This window comes from Melanerpes formicivorus, unplaced genomic scaffold, assembly GCF_026170545.1.
Source record: "Melanerpes formicivorus ecotype bairdi unplaced genomic scaffold, bMelFor1.0.p_v2 SCAF_17, whole genome shotgun sequence".
Lineage (NCBI taxonomy): Eukaryota > Metazoa > Chordata > Aves > Piciformes > Picidae > Melanerpes > Melanerpes formicivorus.
The window spans coordinates 150,257-167,446 of NW_027142369.1; the positions used below are offsets into that span (position 1 = coordinate 150,257).

The 17,190-nt window shown below is 53.0% G+C and overlaps 1 protein-coding gene across 2 annotated transcripts in view; it reads left to right on the plus strand.

The window, feature by feature from the left end:
- The window catches only part of TMEM63C (transmembrane protein 63C), a 36,697-nt gene that overhangs the window by 15,197 nt on the left and 4,310 nt on the right, over positions 1-17,190 (plus strand). For both annotated transcript variants that reach the window (XM_068148644.1, XM_068148643.1), the window contains exons 2-23: positions 3,768-3,882; positions 4,154-4,374; positions 5,265-5,344; positions 6,439-6,526; positions 8,648-8,685; positions 9,098-9,240; positions 9,936-9,987; positions 10,403-10,511; positions 10,949-11,022; positions 11,129-11,209; positions 11,341-11,461; positions 11,579-11,712; positions 11,957-12,079; positions 12,544-12,697; positions 13,254-13,360; positions 14,156-14,242; positions 14,771-14,836; positions 14,955-15,117; positions 16,037-16,142; positions 16,338-16,505; positions 16,785-16,900; positions 17,048-17,119. In XM_068148644.1, the coding sequence (XP_068004745.1) occupies positions 4,168-4,374; positions 5,265-5,344; positions 6,439-6,526; positions 8,648-8,685; positions 9,098-9,240; positions 9,936-9,987; positions 10,403-10,511; positions 10,949-11,022; positions 11,129-11,209; positions 11,341-11,461; positions 11,579-11,712; positions 11,957-12,079; positions 12,544-12,697; positions 13,254-13,360; positions 14,156-14,242; positions 14,771-14,836; positions 14,955-15,117; positions 16,037-16,142; positions 16,338-16,505; positions 16,785-16,900; positions 17,048-17,119 (2,289 nt within the window). In that variant the 5' untranslated portion in view covers positions 3,768-3,882; positions 4,154-4,167. The remainder of the gene's footprint in view (positions 1-3,767; positions 3,883-4,153; positions 4,375-5,264; positions 5,345-6,438; positions 6,527-8,647; positions 8,686-9,097; positions 9,241-9,935; positions 9,988-10,402; positions 10,512-10,948; positions 11,023-11,128; positions 11,210-11,340; positions 11,462-11,578; positions 11,713-11,956; positions 12,080-12,543; positions 12,698-13,253; positions 13,361-14,155; positions 14,243-14,770; positions 14,837-14,954; positions 15,118-16,036; positions 16,143-16,337; positions 16,506-16,784; positions 16,901-17,047; positions 17,120-17,190) is intronic.

The following is a 17,190-nucleotide window of genomic DNA, read 5'->3' on the forward strand; positions in this document are numbered from 1 at the left end:
TAAGATCCTATTGCAGAGTGCCGTCAGCCAAGTATTGCAAAATGCTGAATTATCTCATAGGTCTGGTGTGAAAATTTAGCTTGGGTGTGTAATGGTGAGATCAAGTCTGATCTACAGTGTCCATCTGATCTCTCACTCTGTATATCAAGTCAGGTATCTCCTCCAGTTGGAAGAAGGCTGAATATGTCCTCCAGGTCTGAGTTCAAGCTATTCTTGGCATGTGTGAGCAGAAATCTCCCACTGTTTCTGCTGCATGTGCTGTTCCTAGAACATTTAGATGATTTACTTTTAGCTGATTGTTCCCAATGGTTATTTTAATGGTAACACTGCAGCTATATAATTTGCATAAGCTCTTCTAGGAGCAGCACCATAAAAGGTGAGATTAGCTGGAAAAAACAGTCTAGAAGTACTGGTTTGGGTATTTGGATGTGGGTTCCATGGGTATCTAACAGTAAAAGGGACCTGGGAAAAGACAGGAGAATAAGCTTGTGATTAGCTTCAGAGGAGCTGCAAGGACTGCTTTACAGGCCTGAACATGATGCTGTGGCTCCTTTGGGCAATGTAGCTGAAGGTGCCAGAGAGAGAGGGGACAGAGCTGAACTGGTGGCTTCAGGATTTTTCTGCTCCTGAAATTTCTCGGTGCAGTAAGTCTCTGGCATTGAGACAGCCATGCTGTGTAGAGTTTTGCTGGGTGAGTGAATTCTTGCATTTGGGAGACTTGAGGGCTGCAGAACTTGAAGCAGGAAATATAAGCACCATCTCCAGGAGGAACTCGCTGCATTTGGCCACCAGGAGCAAAACTTCTGCTACTGGAGGAAGGGAACAGCAACAAGGACTTGACAGTGAAAGACAACCTGTACCAATCCATGTGAAAATCCCCCTCACCCTTCCATCCTCCAGCAGGATGTTCCTTCTACAAGCATGAAGATGGTGCCTAGAAACAAGCTGCTGGGCCTTACCACTTGGTAGTGAAGTGGTGGTAGCAGAGAAGGGACTCAGAGGTTGCTAAGAGTCTCCTTGCTTATTTGCTGAAAGTCCAATAGCTCCCTTAGTCAGAGGCACACTTTCCTTGTTAACAAAAAAGGCAATTAATTATTTAGCAGCTGAAAATGCCAGATGGCGATGGCTCTGCTGCTTACAGGAGGAAGGGAGGCAGGGATATGTGCACGTGGGGAGAACAGATTGAGAACATCTCCATAGGAAAAAGCTGATCCTGGCCAGAGGTCCCCCTGGCCCAGGTGGTTTCACAGCCACCTGATGGCAAGCAGGATGCAGACAGGCCAGGGCAAAGAGCTGCTGCTTGCCAGAGTGACCCACTCATTTCCCACATCTCTCCTTTTTGGAGTTCCCTCTTCAGGGGTTGTTATCCCAATGGGGCCACACTGAGCCTGTAGGTACAGGACTCCCAGCTGTGTCTGAGAGGTAGGCCACAACTGAGGATGCTACAGGGAGCCTTTCCTGGCCCACTCCCCACTTCACATCTGACTGCAGGGATGGTACTTCAATCCCAAGTCTACCGAGATGTCCTTTGGAGCAGTATCAGCATTTCTCAGGTGACTTGGCAGGTCCTTTGGGAACCATTCTGGTAGTCAGCTGTCCCAGCTCGGGCTGTGATGTCTTCAGACAATAGGGACTGGACAGATCAATAGGTATGCAGCTAGGGACCTCTGAGGAGAACTGAAGAGGGCAACATGGGCAGATCTGTTTCAGACACTGAGTGACAGTGGAGATTTTTCTCTGGGCTGGAATTTATGCTACAGAAATAAAGAAGATAGAAAGTCCCTATCTCTGTGTTTAGTTTGGAACCAAGGCTAGTTCTTACATTCTTCAGCCATCTTGAGAGATTGTGTGGGAATCCCTGGTCCACCTCATTGCATTTGTCAGGCTGTCAGAGTCTTTCAGAGCCTTTTTTCATTTGTTTTTTAGCAGGGGGTGGGGGGCATGTTGGGCGTTCAATATGTGTTTGAAAACCTCCCTCAGTCTATCCCCAGATGAAGCGGTCAAAGAGAGTCAGTGTCTCAGCTGTGTAACATATGTCAGTTCCTGCCCCAGCACCCCTGTACTACATGCTCTGCTCGGCCATGGGCTGGAGGATATCTGGGCTTCTCAGGAGCTTAAGAGTGGGATTTGTCTCCTCAAGCAGGAAGCAGCATGGTCTGAGAGAGAGGCTGAGGCTACAGCAGTGCACATAAAACCACGTGCTGCTGTAGTCTCCCATCTGTCACACTGACACGTCAGAAGTAAATGTTTCCCAACAAAACCAAATCTGTGTAGAACTCAGGAAGATCCTCTTTCTAAGCCAAGGCATTTGTGCATGCTCTCTCTGTGCTCCCCAAGGGCCTCTCCATCAGATTTCCTTTGGTGTTGAAGAAGAGTTGATCCTATTTGGTCTTGTTGGGAGAAACCTGCCATAAACACTTTGCATCTCCAGGTCCCTGGAGGTGTTAGCTGTCTTTGTTTGCATCCTCCTCCACTGCTTAATCAGACCATGGCTCCTGCTCCTCTACCTCCATCCTGTCCATGTGGTCTGTGAGAATCTTGCCAAAGGGATCAGCTGTCGCTAGGTGACTGCAGGGACTACAGCAGGGTCCAGGTTGTGGCTGGAATATAGATTAAAAAGGAGGGAAGGAAATCAGTGACTTGAATACAAAAGTCACTGGACAGCATACTGGCCACAACAGACTGTGCTCAGCATGTCTGCAGGACAAGGCTCCTTTATAAACTTCAGACAAGACAGAAGATGTTGTTGCCAGGAGCACAAGTTCCCCAGAACAGAGAGGTAGAATAAGTGCAGTGAGAAGGACCCACTTGGAGATCACATCTGATAAAAGCCCTTGCTCAGAACCAGGCCAACTTCAAAATTATCTTTTGGTGCTCCAGGCCTCCAAAGACAATGCTCCTTTGTCTCTTTTCCCCTACAGTGGTAACCCCAGTCTTCCAGTGAGCAAGGCTTTCAGCCTGCTGGGGTTATCTACCTAAAAAGTATTACACATCCTGGCTTGGGTCCCTAATGTCTCGTTTGAAAATGCTCCAACCTGGTTGTCATTTTGAAACCACCACCCCCAAGCTATTGATAGACCATAGTTAGAATATCTTGAAGATCTCCAAGTGTCCCAAGGTGCCTGTGGTTGTCTCACCACAGCCAGGAGCAGCTGACTAAAGGTGCTGGTGGGGCTCCAAGGCACAATGACATGACGGAATGCAGGGATAAGAGACTCTGTCCCTGTTGTCCCCACCCTAGGTTTGTTATTGTTTGCTGTGCTGGTTCACTCTCTTCCTGTCCTGGTGAATGCAGTGGCTGTTCACCACCATCTGGTGTGCAGGCTTGTGGCATCCCATAAGTAACAGCCATGATGGCTGCTGTAGAGTGCCTGTTCTCAGGGGTCCCAGGCACTGCAGTTTTGGAGAGGTTCCTCTCCTACCTAAAGTATGGCTGTAGGAAATGCTTTGGAAACAAGCCATGTTTCCTACCAGTGAGGATGGTAGCCTGTGGTATCAGTTCCTGGGGAAGTGTGGGGTGGCCTGACATTCAGGATTTTGAGAAGCTGATTCTTCTTGAGTCATTAAGATACTTTGGAAAGAACAGTTCTGCTCTGGTGGAAAGACGAAAGGGAGGTCCCACAACTCCTGAGTCACACAGATCATGATGCCAGAGGAGAAAAGGGGGCTTAAGATGTTCCATACACAGTGGTTATCTGGCTTTGGGAAGCAAAGAAGTGCAGTATTCACATCCCAGATGTTAACACCATCATTGCTCTTATTCTCAGAAACTCAAGCAAATGCTTCAGGTCCTCATTCCTGTCTGCTGACCACACCGGCATGACCATGGCTCAACCCAGCTTCCAAGACTGAGGGGCAGAGGTGGTGAGAGACCTGTCTCAGGTATGGTGGAGATGACCAAATACCATGTAGTTTAATGGAGTGGGGAAAGGGTATGAGGTAGCTGTGAGATTTCTTCAGCAGCACCCTCTGCCGAGTGTCCTGTAGCATCTCCTTGGGAGTGACAGGGTCTGGGGAAGCTCCAGGGTTACCAGCCCATTCTTTCCCCTCCCTGCCCTTAGCTCCTCAGGGCTCATTGGAGGACCTAAAAGAGCCAAGGCCACTTTTCAAGCAAAGGCTTCTCCAGCTGCAGCCCTCTTTCTGTGTGTTACAGGGTGAGGCCCCACAATGGCATCAATGGAGAGCGTGTACTCTGTGGAGCCGATGCCGGACGGTGCCAGCCCCACCTGGCCGGCCGCGCTCAGCCTGCTGGACGCCCTGGGGAACAGCACGGAGGAGCAGTGCTTCAGCGCCCGCTCCCGCAGCACCGTCCTGGAAGGGCTGCCCTTCGGAGGGGTGCCCACGGTGCTTGCCATCAACTTCATCCTCTGGCTGGTGAGCAGCTCAGGACATGGGTCTGTGGGTGCTTGTGGTGGGTTGAAAATTCCACCCCAGCATTAAACTGCCAGACGGCTGGGCTGGAAGCAGAGGAACCTGTACTTACAAGCACAGCTGACTTGCTTGAAATGAAATGCACTGAATGTGTACAAAATAGACAATATTTACAATTTATAAACAGCACAGGAACCCCCCTGGACAAACCGGGGGAGCTAATAGCTTCTCCTTCCCTCTCCCCTCCTGTACACAAGGGACAAGAGAAAGAGCAGAAAGTTGTTTGTCAGACTTAGCCATAACCAATCAATGCAGCCAAGGTCAGCAGACACCAGCAGAAGCATCAGCCAGAGTGGAGGAAGCAAAAAGAGAGAAAGGCAGTTTACAGGACTGCCTTATGTTGCCAATTTGTCCAGTGAGGTTATTTAGAGCTTATCATTATTTCTCTTGTTACATCCAGTGGTGATTTATTTGCATTCCACCACTTTCTGTTCAATATCTGTGGAATATTTTCTAGGCATAGCCTGAAACTACCACAGTGCTACAGCCCTCAGCCTTGCTGCCAGCAACTGGCTGTGAGCACAGATGGGTGGGTGTGGTATGGGTGTGCTGACAGCCACATGAGTGCAGCCTGTTTCTGGTGCACCTAGCTTATTAAGGGAACAAGGGTGACTGCAGGGAGCCAAAAGCTTTGCCTATGTCATGGTGGGTAGCAGGTGGCATTTGGGCAGCAGTGATGTAATCATGGAGCAGCAGAAGTTTGCCTTGAGGCAAGAGTTTTGCACAAACTTGGGCTCCTGAGTGAGAAAACAGATGGGAGGGATGTGAGGAGACCCTCAGAGGTGAGACCCTGTGGCAAACACCTTCACCTTTACTCTTCCCTCTTCTTCCAGCTTCTGCTCTTGGTCTTCTCCTGCCTTCGGAAAGCAGCTTGGGACTATGGGCGCCTGGCCTTGCTGATGGACAATGACAGGTGAGAAGAATGCAAGGTCACCATGGGTAATGGCTCCAGTCTCCAAGAGTGCTATCAGGAGGGCCAGCACTGCAGGGTGGCTCATGGAGAAGCTCAGCAGTTGTTCTTGTCCCTTCTTCCCACTACAAATGGCCTGGCTGTCCTTGCCTGTGAAGGCACAGGCACCATCTGCTGCAGGTAGAGGGAAAGCTCAGGCCAGCTTTGATTCCCTCTTGCAGGCACCATCTGGTGATGGTGCTCTCTGTGCCAGGGAGGGAACTGTCCTAGGAAGATCAGAGGCCCAAGAGCTGCTTTCAAGAGGGGACCAAGCTGCTGCCTCTTCTCATGACTCTCTGAGGATGAGCAGGGTGTGCCAGTGGAGGAGGCAGAGGGAGACACACAGCAATAACACTGTTAGTTCTGTCACCAAGGCATCTTGCCTGGCACATCCTTTGGGCTACATGCAGAATTCCACAAAAAATACTGGTGTCCTGTCAGACCAGATTTCCAGGCAGGCTGTGCTGCCTGCATCTGCCTTCCTGCCACAGCACAGCTCACCCCAGGCAGCAAAGCATCTTTCTTTGTGCAAGCAGGTGACACAGGAGGGGTCTCCGCAAGGTTGGGCAGCCTGCAGAAGTAAATTCCATATAGGCTTTCTCTTGTCTTCTCACCTTCTCCAGCTTCTCTTGGCCTTGGGCTCTGGAGTGAGTCTGGCAATAGATAGGAGACTTTTCCTTTCACCAGGGAGATCAAAGGACCAATCAAGGCTTAAAATTACATTCCTTTTTACTGTAATACCACTTGAGAGGACTGAAACAGAAGGAACAGAAAAATTCTGGTTCAGCAGCCCCTTGTCCTGGAGCTAAGATCATTTCTCCATGAGCCATCTTAGCATGGGCCAGGGTCACAGAGAAGCTGCAAAGATGGCATGGAGGCAGCCCGATGCAGCCCCTGCCCTGAGCCCAGTGGCAGTCCGGCCCTAGTGTAGGATACAGGGAGTGAGGGGGTATTTCCTGGGCTGCTGTCCTAGGAGAAGCTTCTGTGAGGAACTTCATCCTTTTCTGTCTGCTGTTTCTCTCCTGCCTCACTGCTCCACTCCTTCCCTCACTCCAAAGTTTGACATCGCTTTTCTACGGAGAGCAGAGCGAGAAGGAGAAGTCCCCATCAGAGAGCAGCCCTCTGGATGTTGACAACAAGGACATGGTGAGTGCCAGTGGACGTGACAGTGGGAGCCCAGGCTGGGCTCCTCCTGGCCTAGCCTGACCTGCTCTTCACCAGAAATCCAGGTCAGAAGTTAAATGGTCAAAGTTAAACCCTCTAGCAGGTTTTTCCTCCTTAACACCCTCTAGCAGCAGGGTATTCCTGGGAGAGTTGGTAGGTTTATTTGTCTTGATTTGTTTTGAGTCCTCTGCCTTGAATGGCAGCTCAGAAGGGGTGCTCTTGCCAGGCTGAATGTCTCCCAGCTGCATGGCCATCCCTGCCAGCTGCAGGGAACTAGTTGTGTTCATGGCCAGAGCCTCACTGTGTGCTCTCAGACTTTCTGGTCCCAGCATGACACACTTCCACCTCTGCTGATCACTTTGATCAGGCTTTGCTGGAAACAAGCACGGATGGACATCTTTTGCTGTCTCTTTGTCTTTTTCTCTCTTTCTCTTTGTTTCTTTTTCTTTTGTCAACAAGAGTTCAAAAATCAGTCACCTGTGTGATGATGAAAACAACAAAAATAATGGCATGGCTTATTTAAAAAAACAAACACCTAGGCAGGAAAGGTAGAAAAGCAGAATCCTTGCAGGTGGCAGGAGGTCTGTTTAAAGGCTCTGTACTGGATGCTCTGAGCAAATCTGTATTGCTTATTAAACAAATAACTGAGAAAAAGACCACAGGGAAAGCCAGCACTGCTAAAGAGCAGATCAAAGGAGAATACCAGAAGGAAGAAGGCATCTTTTTAAAAGCCAGTCTGTTCCCAAGTGAGGAAAATCTAAACTCTGTGAGGTTAGATATCAAATAGTCTAAGAGGGGGAGAAGATTCCTTTTGAGGAAAAAAATGTAGAGAGCCTAGAAGTACTGGATTTTTCTTCACACATTTGAAATGGGAAACCTGCCAGAGAGTTTGTAGGGCTGTAGATGTTGAAGATGGAAAACAGTTGCTGGAGAAGGCAACAATGGAGCAGGAGAGCTAAATAAAGTTTTGGTGCCTGCATTCAGTGAGGAGGAGCATGACCAAATTCCTTACAGAGAGCCCTTCCTTGGGAAAGCACTGGAGTGTCCCTCTAGCAGTGGGGCTAGAAGATGAGGTTGCAATAAAAGCAGCCTGACAAATTCCCAGGAGCGGGCAGATGACTTCTCTCCCACCCTGAGACAAATAGCCAAGCTACTGACTGCAGTGTGCAACCTCTCTCCTGCACGTGGGGGTCCTGGAGAGCTGGGAATCAGCTAATAAATGATGTTTTATCAGGACAGTTTCTGGAAACCCTACAAATCCCAAGAAATTACAGGCCAGGGATCTTAGAGTCTACACAGACAACCTCCTAGATGTTCTCTGGAGCAGAGCCCTGGAGTAAGATGTAGGAAGGAAATCAGTGTGGATGTGCTGTGGAGCTGTCCAACTTCTGCACAGCTGATGGGCACGAAGACACTTGCACTTCCAAAGTCTCCTGCTGCTGTCAATCAGATTAAACTGAGCTGTGGGGAAGGAGAGAAGGTAAAGCCAGGAGGTGGAGAGGAGGAAGAAACTGCCAGCTCTGATGGGGCAGGTTAAGGCAATCCCGCAGGGAGCTACCCGAGGTGCCTCCCATCCAAGGTCAGCATAAACCCTTCAGAAAGTGTGAAAAGAACAACCAGGTAGCTGAGTGTTACTGGGTACAACCATGACCAGGCAGACTGCAGAGGGATCTTGAACTTGCATGACCTCTGGTGTCCATAAAACATGAAATAATGCATGGGAGAGATACTACCTAGGCAGTGACAGGGAGTGAGCCCTTGCAGGACATCCAGCCTGTGCCCCAGTCCCTGTGCAGCAGTGCTGGTGCAGTGCTTGGTAGAGGTCAAAAAAGCACACTGCACATTGAGGACCATGAGGGATGGGGCAGAGGAGGGAAGTCTATGTTCTAGAGATGTCCTGCTGCTCCTGAAGCCTTTGGCATCACTGAGGTTAAGCCAACTGGGCTGAGCATTACTGAGCTGCTTGGGGTAATGCCTGCGTTTGCTCAGTCCTGGAGCCTCAGGCATCGTACCACTGCCACATGTGTCTCCAGTGCATGTTGTTTCCTGTCTCCTGGATGGGGAGTGGTGACCCCACCTCATCCCAACTCTTTTCCCTTCTAGGGATTCTGCTCCTGGCTCATTTCTATCTACCAGATGAAGTAAGTATGTCCTCAGCATCATTGCTGCCCACCCCTGGGGAAACAGTGGCCACAGATGGTGGCCCATGACCCAGGGCTGTTGGGATGAGTGGCAGAGAAGAACCTTCTTAAAACACACAACCTGGAGAGAGAGCAGAAGGCTCCCCTCTGCATTTCCACTGAGCCCTGGATAGTGTCCCACAGAAAAGGGCTTCAGCCTCTTCTGATAGGAACTGGTCCTGTAATAGTATGGCAACCTGAGGGCTCATTCCCTCTGTGCCCTCTGTGCCCAAATCCCACATGCCATGGGCAGGATGTCATGAAGTGGGTTGTGTGAGGCCAGAGCAGCCAGTGTCCCTGGGGAGGGAGATGGTGGGGAGGGAGATGGTGGGGAGGCACCTCTAGTTCTCATTCCTACTCATCTCTCCCCCAGGGATGAGGAGATTCAGAGCAAGTGTGGAGTCGATGCCACCACCTACCTCTCCTTCCAGCGGCACCTCCTGGTTCTGCTGATGCTGGTCTGCATGCTCTCTGTGGCTGTCATCCTGCCTGTCAACTTCTCGGGAGACCTTCTGGGTAGGTTCTTCTCCAGTCACAAGATGGCTTAGGATTGTGATGCAAGCTCTCCAGTCTTGAGGCACGTACCATGCTGCAGGGATGGAGGGCCCTTTTTTGTCAGCAGTCCCCCTGGTGAAGGGACTAGGGGGAAAGTCTTATGAGGAGAGGCTGCGGGAGCTGGGGCTGTTTTAGCCTGGAGGAGACTCAGGGGGGACCTTATCACACACTCTACAACTACCTGAACAGAAGTTGTAGTCAGCTGGGAGTCAGGCTCTTCTCCCAGGCAATTTGTGACAAGATGAAAGGGCATGGCCTGAAGGTGTGCCAGGGGAGGGTTAGGTTGGATGTTAGGAAGCACTTCCTCATGGAAAGGGTAATTAGGCACTGGAATGGACTGCCCAGGGAGGTGGTGGAGGTTTTTAAGGAAAGACTGGATATGGCCTAGTCAATGTGGTCATGTTAGGTCATAGGCTGGACTTGATGAGCTCAGAGGTCCATTCCAGCCTCAATAATTTTGTGATTCGCTGTACAGGAATCCACCATCAGCTGTGGGATCAAGGAATGCAAGGGACAGGGAGCTTCAGGGCAGTAGGAACCTGGTGGGGACCTGAGGAAAAGGAGGGAGCAAAGATCACAGACACTAACCCTGCGAGCATGGTCATGCACACCTCCCTGGTTTAATCTTTTAACCTCATGCTTCCCTCTCCCTGCAGGACACAATCCTACCCACTTTGGACGGACAACCATCGCCAACATCCCAACACAGTATGTGGCTCCTGTGTCTGGGGGGCTATGGGTGCTGTTGCTGTGGTGGGCACTGCTGGGAGCCCCCAGGAGCAGCACTCATCACAGCCCCATGCGTGGCAGGAACAGGTTCATGTTGAGCAGTGTGCCAGTCACAGTAGCCCCGTGTCTGGTGGTTGTTTGCGCCATGTGTGAGCACCATCACAGCAGCTGTCACACTGGCACTGCTGGCAGAAGTGGACACGGGGCAGCCTCATTTCTCAGACAACATCCTGGATGCTGCACTTCTCATCCCTAGGGTGGGGGCCCAGTGGCCAGCTCAGGGAGGTCCTCCTGGGTAGTGGGGGTGGCCATAGGTGAGACACTGAATGCCAGGCTGGCCTGCATGCCACATACCTGCCACATTGCTCACTGGTCTCCTCTTCCCCTCCTCTAGAGACCGTCTCCTGTGGCTGCACAGCATCTTCGCCCTCATCTATTTCATCCTCACCATCCTCTGCATGGCTCACCACTCTGTCCACCTTGAATACAGAGAGAATGAGAAGGTGAGCAACTGCTCCTCCTCCAGCTCTGCCTCGTTCAATGCCAATGGACAACTCTGTGCTTTGCAGAAAGGATGTTCCCAGTATGTAGGGAGAGCTTTAGAAACAGCCTGGGACTGAGCAGCCAGGGAAAGAGACAGCTATTCTTCTCCAGCTTCTGGAGAAAGGCCAGCACCTCAGAGGCAAATATTTTGCTGCCTTGTCTCTTGAGATTGAAGTTCTGCTGTGCCCATCTTCCCTGGGGGGGTGACAGCATTCAGCTATGCCGCTGGGGCCTGGGAGTGGAAATTGAGGAGGTCTCTGCTGAGCAGCCTCTGGAGTAGTAATCAGTGACCTGGCTCACTTCTGCCTTCTTGGTGGCTGGGTGACCAGGGGTGGCAGTGACGGGTCCCGAAGACCCCCCAGCCCATCCACCTTCTCTGTACTTTCTCCTTCCTGAGGTTGCCCGGACACTGATGGTTACCCACATCCCCAAGGAGATCACAGACCCTTCCCTTATCATCAAGCATTTCCAGTAAGTAGTGGTGTGCCACAGCCTCACCAGGTGGCTGGCAAGCAGGAGGCAGGGCCTGCTTCTGTCTCACCCAGTTCCTGGTGCCACCGTGTCCTTGTGTCCACAGTGAGGCTTATCCCAGCTGTACCGTCACCAACGTCCAGTTCTGCTTCGACGTGCGCAAGCTGATGAAGCTGGATGGGGAGAGGTGAGTGCAGGCAGCTCCCCGCTGCCGCTGTGAGTGGGTGCGCCCTGCCTCCCTACCATGTCAAGGGGCCCAGGCTGGCTGGCTGGCTGCCACTCCCCAAATGAGCTTCACCCCTGCTTGCTTCCCGGCAGGCGCAAGGCGATGAAGGGACGCCTTTACTTCACCACCAAGGCGCAGAAGGAGGGGAAGATCATGATCAAAACCCACCCCTGCGCCCGCCTCTTCTGCTGCCGCTTCTGTGGCTTTGAGCAGGTATGAGGCTGCCGGCAGGGCTGTAGGCAGCACAGCCCCACCAGGGCGAGGCAGAGTGTGGCAGCTCGCCTGTGCCCCAGCCCGGCGAGCACAGCAGAGCCCTGGCTGCTCCTGCAGGTGGATGCAGAGCAGTACTATGGGGAGCTGGAGGAGAAGCTGACGGATGAGTTTAATGCCGAGCGCAACCGCATCACGCTCAAGCGGCTCGATGTGGCCTTCGTCACCTTCCAGGATGAGCGGATGACAGCTGTGTGAGTACCCCGCGTCAGTGGCCATGGGGACATCCCCTAGCCTGGTGACCACCACTGTTAGGGAACTGGGGCACCTTGCCAGCTTCTCCAGTCAAAGCCCGGCAGCAGGGTCTGTCTCCTCTGTGCCTCTGCCATCTGCAGATATGGCCGCTCTGTTGGGGCTGCAGAAAGAGTCTGACCAGAAATGTGTGTGGGATCCTGAGCCCTTAGTCCGAGCCTGACACCTGGCTCTCTTCTCCTGCAGGATTTTGAAGGACTACAGCCGCATCCGCTGCCGCAAGCACCCCCAGCAGTCGTCTGTCACCACCGTGGTCAAGTCACACCAGTGGGGCATTCGCTATGCTCCTGCACCCAGCGATATCATCTGGTGAACCCTGTGGTGGGAAGGAGGAAGGGAGGGGAGCAGCCAAGGGGAACCAGCATCCATACCTGTAGGGAGCTCACAGCAGAAAGCCCACATAGCTGTAGGGAAACCATGCCCATATCTACGGGGCACTTTCCCAGTGTGGCAGGGACTGACAATCCCTCCTGTGTCCATAACAGAAGTCAGCAGGGGAGATGGTGATCACCTCAGCCATGTGAGGTTTGACGTGATTGTCAGGCTCCGATTTCTTCAGCCTGACTTTAAAGTCTCCTGGTGGTACAGACTCTGGATCTGAGGTCTCTCCAAGTGTCATTACAGTAGAGAGGGGAGGGGTGAGCTCACAGCAAGGGCTGTCAGGATGGCTGGTGCAGGCAGTGGGAGGCAGAGCTTTGGGGAGCCAAGCTAGGAGGCCCAGAACATGTGGCTTTTCCTCCACACCATGCTTGAGTTGTGTTTTCCTCTCTCAGGGAGAATTTATCCGTCCGTGGCACATCCTGGTGGCTAAGATTCATTCTCCTTAATACCTGCCTCTTCATCCTCCTCTTCTTCCTCACCACGCCAGCCATCATTGTCAACACTATGGACATGTTCAACGTCACATACCCTGTGGAGAGCCTGAAGGTAGTCCCTGGGGCTCTGTGCCAGCTTCCCCAAAGAGTCTCAGTTTCTAGCTTGGTCCATAACAGGGGGAAAGTACTGGGTCTACTCTGGCTTGAGAAGATGAGGCATCACTGGGATGGGCATTAATGAGAGGCAAGGAGTGGTCATGCCCCTGTTTGCTATCCATCCCCATGTGTTACCAGTGGCAGAGCCCTAGCACCTGTGTAAACCTGAGCTTTAGTGCTGTTGTCCATGGGATAGGGCAGGTTAGTGTCCATGCAAGAGGACAGGGATGGAAAGAGCTCAAGATTTTAGGAGCTGCCAGCAGCACATTGCCTTCCTGCTCACTGACCTGTGAGCTGTTGGGTGGGCACTGGGGCTCAGAGCATGCCTGTGATGCTTTTCGGCTAGCCTCAGGCTCTTATTTCCCAAAACGAATGCTGCTGCTCAGGGAGGGGATGCCCCAGCCCACCTGTTGCACATATCATCCTGTGCTGGGAGGCCCAGGAAGCTGCCTCAAACATGCCTGAGTTCTGGTGGGTTCCTGAGGGGGTGTCTGACTTCTCTCCTCCTGTAGAACCCTATCATCACCCAGTTCTTCCCCACACTGTTGCTCTGGGCCTTCTCTGTCTTCCTGCCTTTCCTCGTCTACTACTCAGCATTCTTCGAGTCACACTGGACAAGGTAAAGGGGCTCACCCCCACACTCCCTGGGAGTGGGAGATGGGAGGACTCGTGGGACTTGGCCTGCAGCGGGGCAGGCAGTGGATTGGCAGACACCTGCAGAGCCCACTGGGTGTTGCCCTTCATGAAAGAGCCCCAAGTCGGTGCCCAAAGGAACCATTTCCTTGCAATAGCCCCCAGTCCTTCCAGAGTGCTGCCAAAGGCACATGGATCTGGGTTTAATGTGAATCTGAAGAAGGTTTTGAAAGGGATAGTGTGATGGTGGACTGGCAGCACCAAGTCCCTGACTTGGGTGGCACATCGTAGCTATGCTCCCAGACCTCCACGGTGGAAGTAGAAGTTTGGGGTACTCAAAGTCTTCTAAGCAGTCTGCCCAACTCCTGTGATGTACCTTCTCTGACCCTCCACCAGCCCCAGCCCTCAATCCTGATTTTCTGAGTCCTTACAGGAGATTTGTCATCACTTCTTGGGGGAAATGTGGGTTCCTGAACTCATTGTAGACACCTATCTGACTTGTTGGGTGTCTACACCAGCAGGGATGGTGGGCGATGACAGGGATGATGGAGGGGGGAGGCTGAGAGGACAAGAGATTTTACTGGAGCAGATTCCTTATGGTGACTTCCACTGGCCTCAGAAAGGTCTTACAAGGCCCCAGTAGATGAACAGATCAAATGCATTTGGCTTCCTGGGGCTGGAAGCAGCAGATTGGTGAAGAGCGAGACCCAGCCCAGATTCTTCCTTGGAATCTCTGCCTTGGAAAAGTGCAATGTTCTTCTCTTCCCTCCCCTTTCTGCAGGTCAAGTGAAAATCAACTCACCATGCACAAGTGCTTCTTCTTCCTGGTGTTCATGGTCATCATCCTGCCCTCACTGGGGCTGAGCAGGTACAGACCACCCTGCCATGCTGTTAGTCCCTACTCCTGGCAGCCAGGAGCACACTTGGGCCCCTCACTTCCCATGAGCTAGCCTCAAAGGGCAGAGGGCCCACTGCTGCTGAAACGGGGCTGGCTCTGGGGAGGAAAACACTCGCTCTCTAGCTGTCCTGAGCTCTCAGATGGTTACAGACAAAAAGATTCCCTGCAAGGGAGGAGGGGAGTGAAGCAGCTTGCTAGGCTGCCAGGGTGGACCCAGGGGTGTGCTGGTAGTGTCCTGCTTGGGGTCAGCCCTTTAGCAGACCCTGAGAGGACCAAGTCAGGTATCTGTGTAGCCCAGCCCCAGCTACAGCAATCCTGGCTAGGAGGTGAGCACCCAACCACAGTGATCCCATGTGGCAGAAGGGGCTGCTTTGGTAGAGTCTAGAGGATGTCACCCACCCAGGTCAGAGGAAAGCACTGCCCACTAGATGCTTCCCAGGTTGCTCTGTGACTTTTCTCCTTCATAAGGGCAGCTCACTCTCCTCCTTTCCTCTTCAGCCTGGACCTTTTTTTCCGCTGGCTCTTCGACACCCGCTTTCTGTATGAGGCCAATACCAAGTTCCAGTGAGTATCAAGGAGCTCCCAAACCTCCACAGCAAGGGAGAGCTCCTGCCATCAGCCCTTGGCTGCTCCTCTGGCCACCTGCCCAAGCATCCTCTCCCCTTCTGCATCTCTTGGCCAGGTGCGTGTTCCTGCCGGACAATGGCGCTTTCTTCGTCAACTACGTGGTCACCTCCAGCCTGATCGGGACGGCCATGGAGCTGCTGCGCATCCCAGGCCTCCTCGTCTACACCGCCCGGCTCTGCTTTGCCAAGTCCGAGCCTGAGCGGCTCCACGTCAAGCGGGTCGGTGGCTCTGGTCACACCCGGGCGTGCGTGGCACCCAGCGCGGCGGGGCTGTGTTTGCTGGAAACTGTTAGGGATGGAGGGGTGCAGGCAGGAAGCTAACAGAAACACAAACTGCTCTATGAATGTAGAAACCCTGCCACCCGCCTGACTTAGACACACGCTCAGAAAAGTGCTGTTTACAGCTTGGCTGCTCGGTGGCACAGTGTCTGCCAGAGCACAGGAATGGGTGCAGGTGGTTGAAGATCAGTGTTTGGAAAATGATAGGACCCAAGAGCAGTATATTGCCCCTACTAGCAAGAGAAGGTATTCCCTGGAGACTCAGGCAGGTTCCAAATATACTCACAACGCTGGTTCCAGGTGGGGGTAGTCCTCCTAGTGTCTCTGTTTCTGGAGGAATCCTTCTGGCCTGCAAAGTGTGGTCCACATGTGCAGAGGGGGAAGCCCCAGGAAGAGCCTCTAGTGCTCTCTAGCCAACCCATTTTGTATCAGCTCATGGCCCACATGTCCTGTGTTGCAAATGACACAGATCATATTCCACAGGCCAAAAAAGGGCAAGAAACGGATCAGCATCAGGTTCTGCATTGTGCTGGCCCAGGGCTTTGCCCTGACATGCGACATGGGGGAAGCGGCCCAGGTGTCAGCTGGCACGGCCATGAAAGGGGGGAGCTGCCTTCCTCCTTACCTCTCTTTCCACACTTCCTGGTCTTCACCCCCTTCCCGACTCCACGGTGGGGAAAGGGGTTTTGGATGCATTGCCACAGAAACTCAGGCTGGCCTGCTGCAGAGGGGAGGCTTGGGACTTCTGCAGACCTCATAGGGGCTGACAGAGTGAAGCAATTGTGTGGGTCAGGCTGCAAAGGCAGATCTAGCCTTTGCAGTGGCAGGGACACTAATGATGCTGCTGATTGTGCCTCAGAGCCAAGCCTACCAGTTCCAGTTTGGACTGGAGTACGCCTGGACCTGCTGCATCTTCTCTGTCGTTATGACCTACAGCATCACCTGCCCCATCATCGTCCCCTTCGGTGAGTGCCATCCCACAGCCACGGTCCTGGTGTCCCTGGCCATGCCAAGGGCAGCTTGTCCCAGCCACCAGCAGCAGTGTAGGAGCATAAGCTTCCTGTGTGGTGCAGGAGGGCTCCCGTGGGCATTATACCCTGGGCCTGCCCTGCTGTCCCCCACGCTCTGTCCCCAGCAAGTGGCCCTTCTCCTCTCGCCAGGGCTGCTCTACATGCTGCTGAAGCACATGGTGGACCGCTACAACATTTACTACGTGTACATCCCCACCAAGCTCAACCAGCGCCTCCACGTTGCTGCCATCAGCCAGGTTGTGGTGGCCCCCATCCTCTGCATGTTCTGGCTGCTCTTCTTCTCCGTCCTGCGCCTTGGTAGGGAGGGCTTGGGGCTGCCTCCTGGCACTGCTGATGGTCACATCTCGTGCTTAGTGGGACGATACGTCTAAGTCAGGCACAGCATGGAGGGTGGGAAGGGGGATGGGAGCGGGGAATGTGTGATGGAGACCTGGCAGAAGAGGTGGGTGTCACCTGGTGTGTTGGGAGGAAGGTTGAGAACTTGTAATACTCAAAGCAGGACCCAGCCTGGGACTCGCTAGATGTGTGGCAGGTCCTTGGATGCTCATGTGCTGCCCCAGTGTCTCTGTGCTCTAGGTCCCACTCGCCCTGTCACCCTCTTCACCTTTGTGGTCCTCCTTGCCTGCATCGTCTTCTCTTTCCTTGGCCTCTGTCTGAAGAAGCTGCAGCCACGGAAACCCTCTAGCTACCAGGTGAGTGCAAGCATGTGCCTGTCCTGTTCCCTTGCCTCACTGCATCCCCTCCTTGCCTCTCTGGAGAGTCTGAGGTAGTGCCTGGCTGCCCCAGCATGAGCTGTGGACTCCCAAACTGTTGTTTCATCCCAACCTCCCTCTCCCCAGATGTCTGATCAGTCTGACGGCGCCTTCAATGACGTGGAGCGGAGCAGTGTCTCCTCTACCCCTAACTCCAACGTGAGTAACTGACCCCAGCCCTACTGTGGCCACCCCAGTCTCAGTCCCCTGGGTTCTGATACTCCACTGCC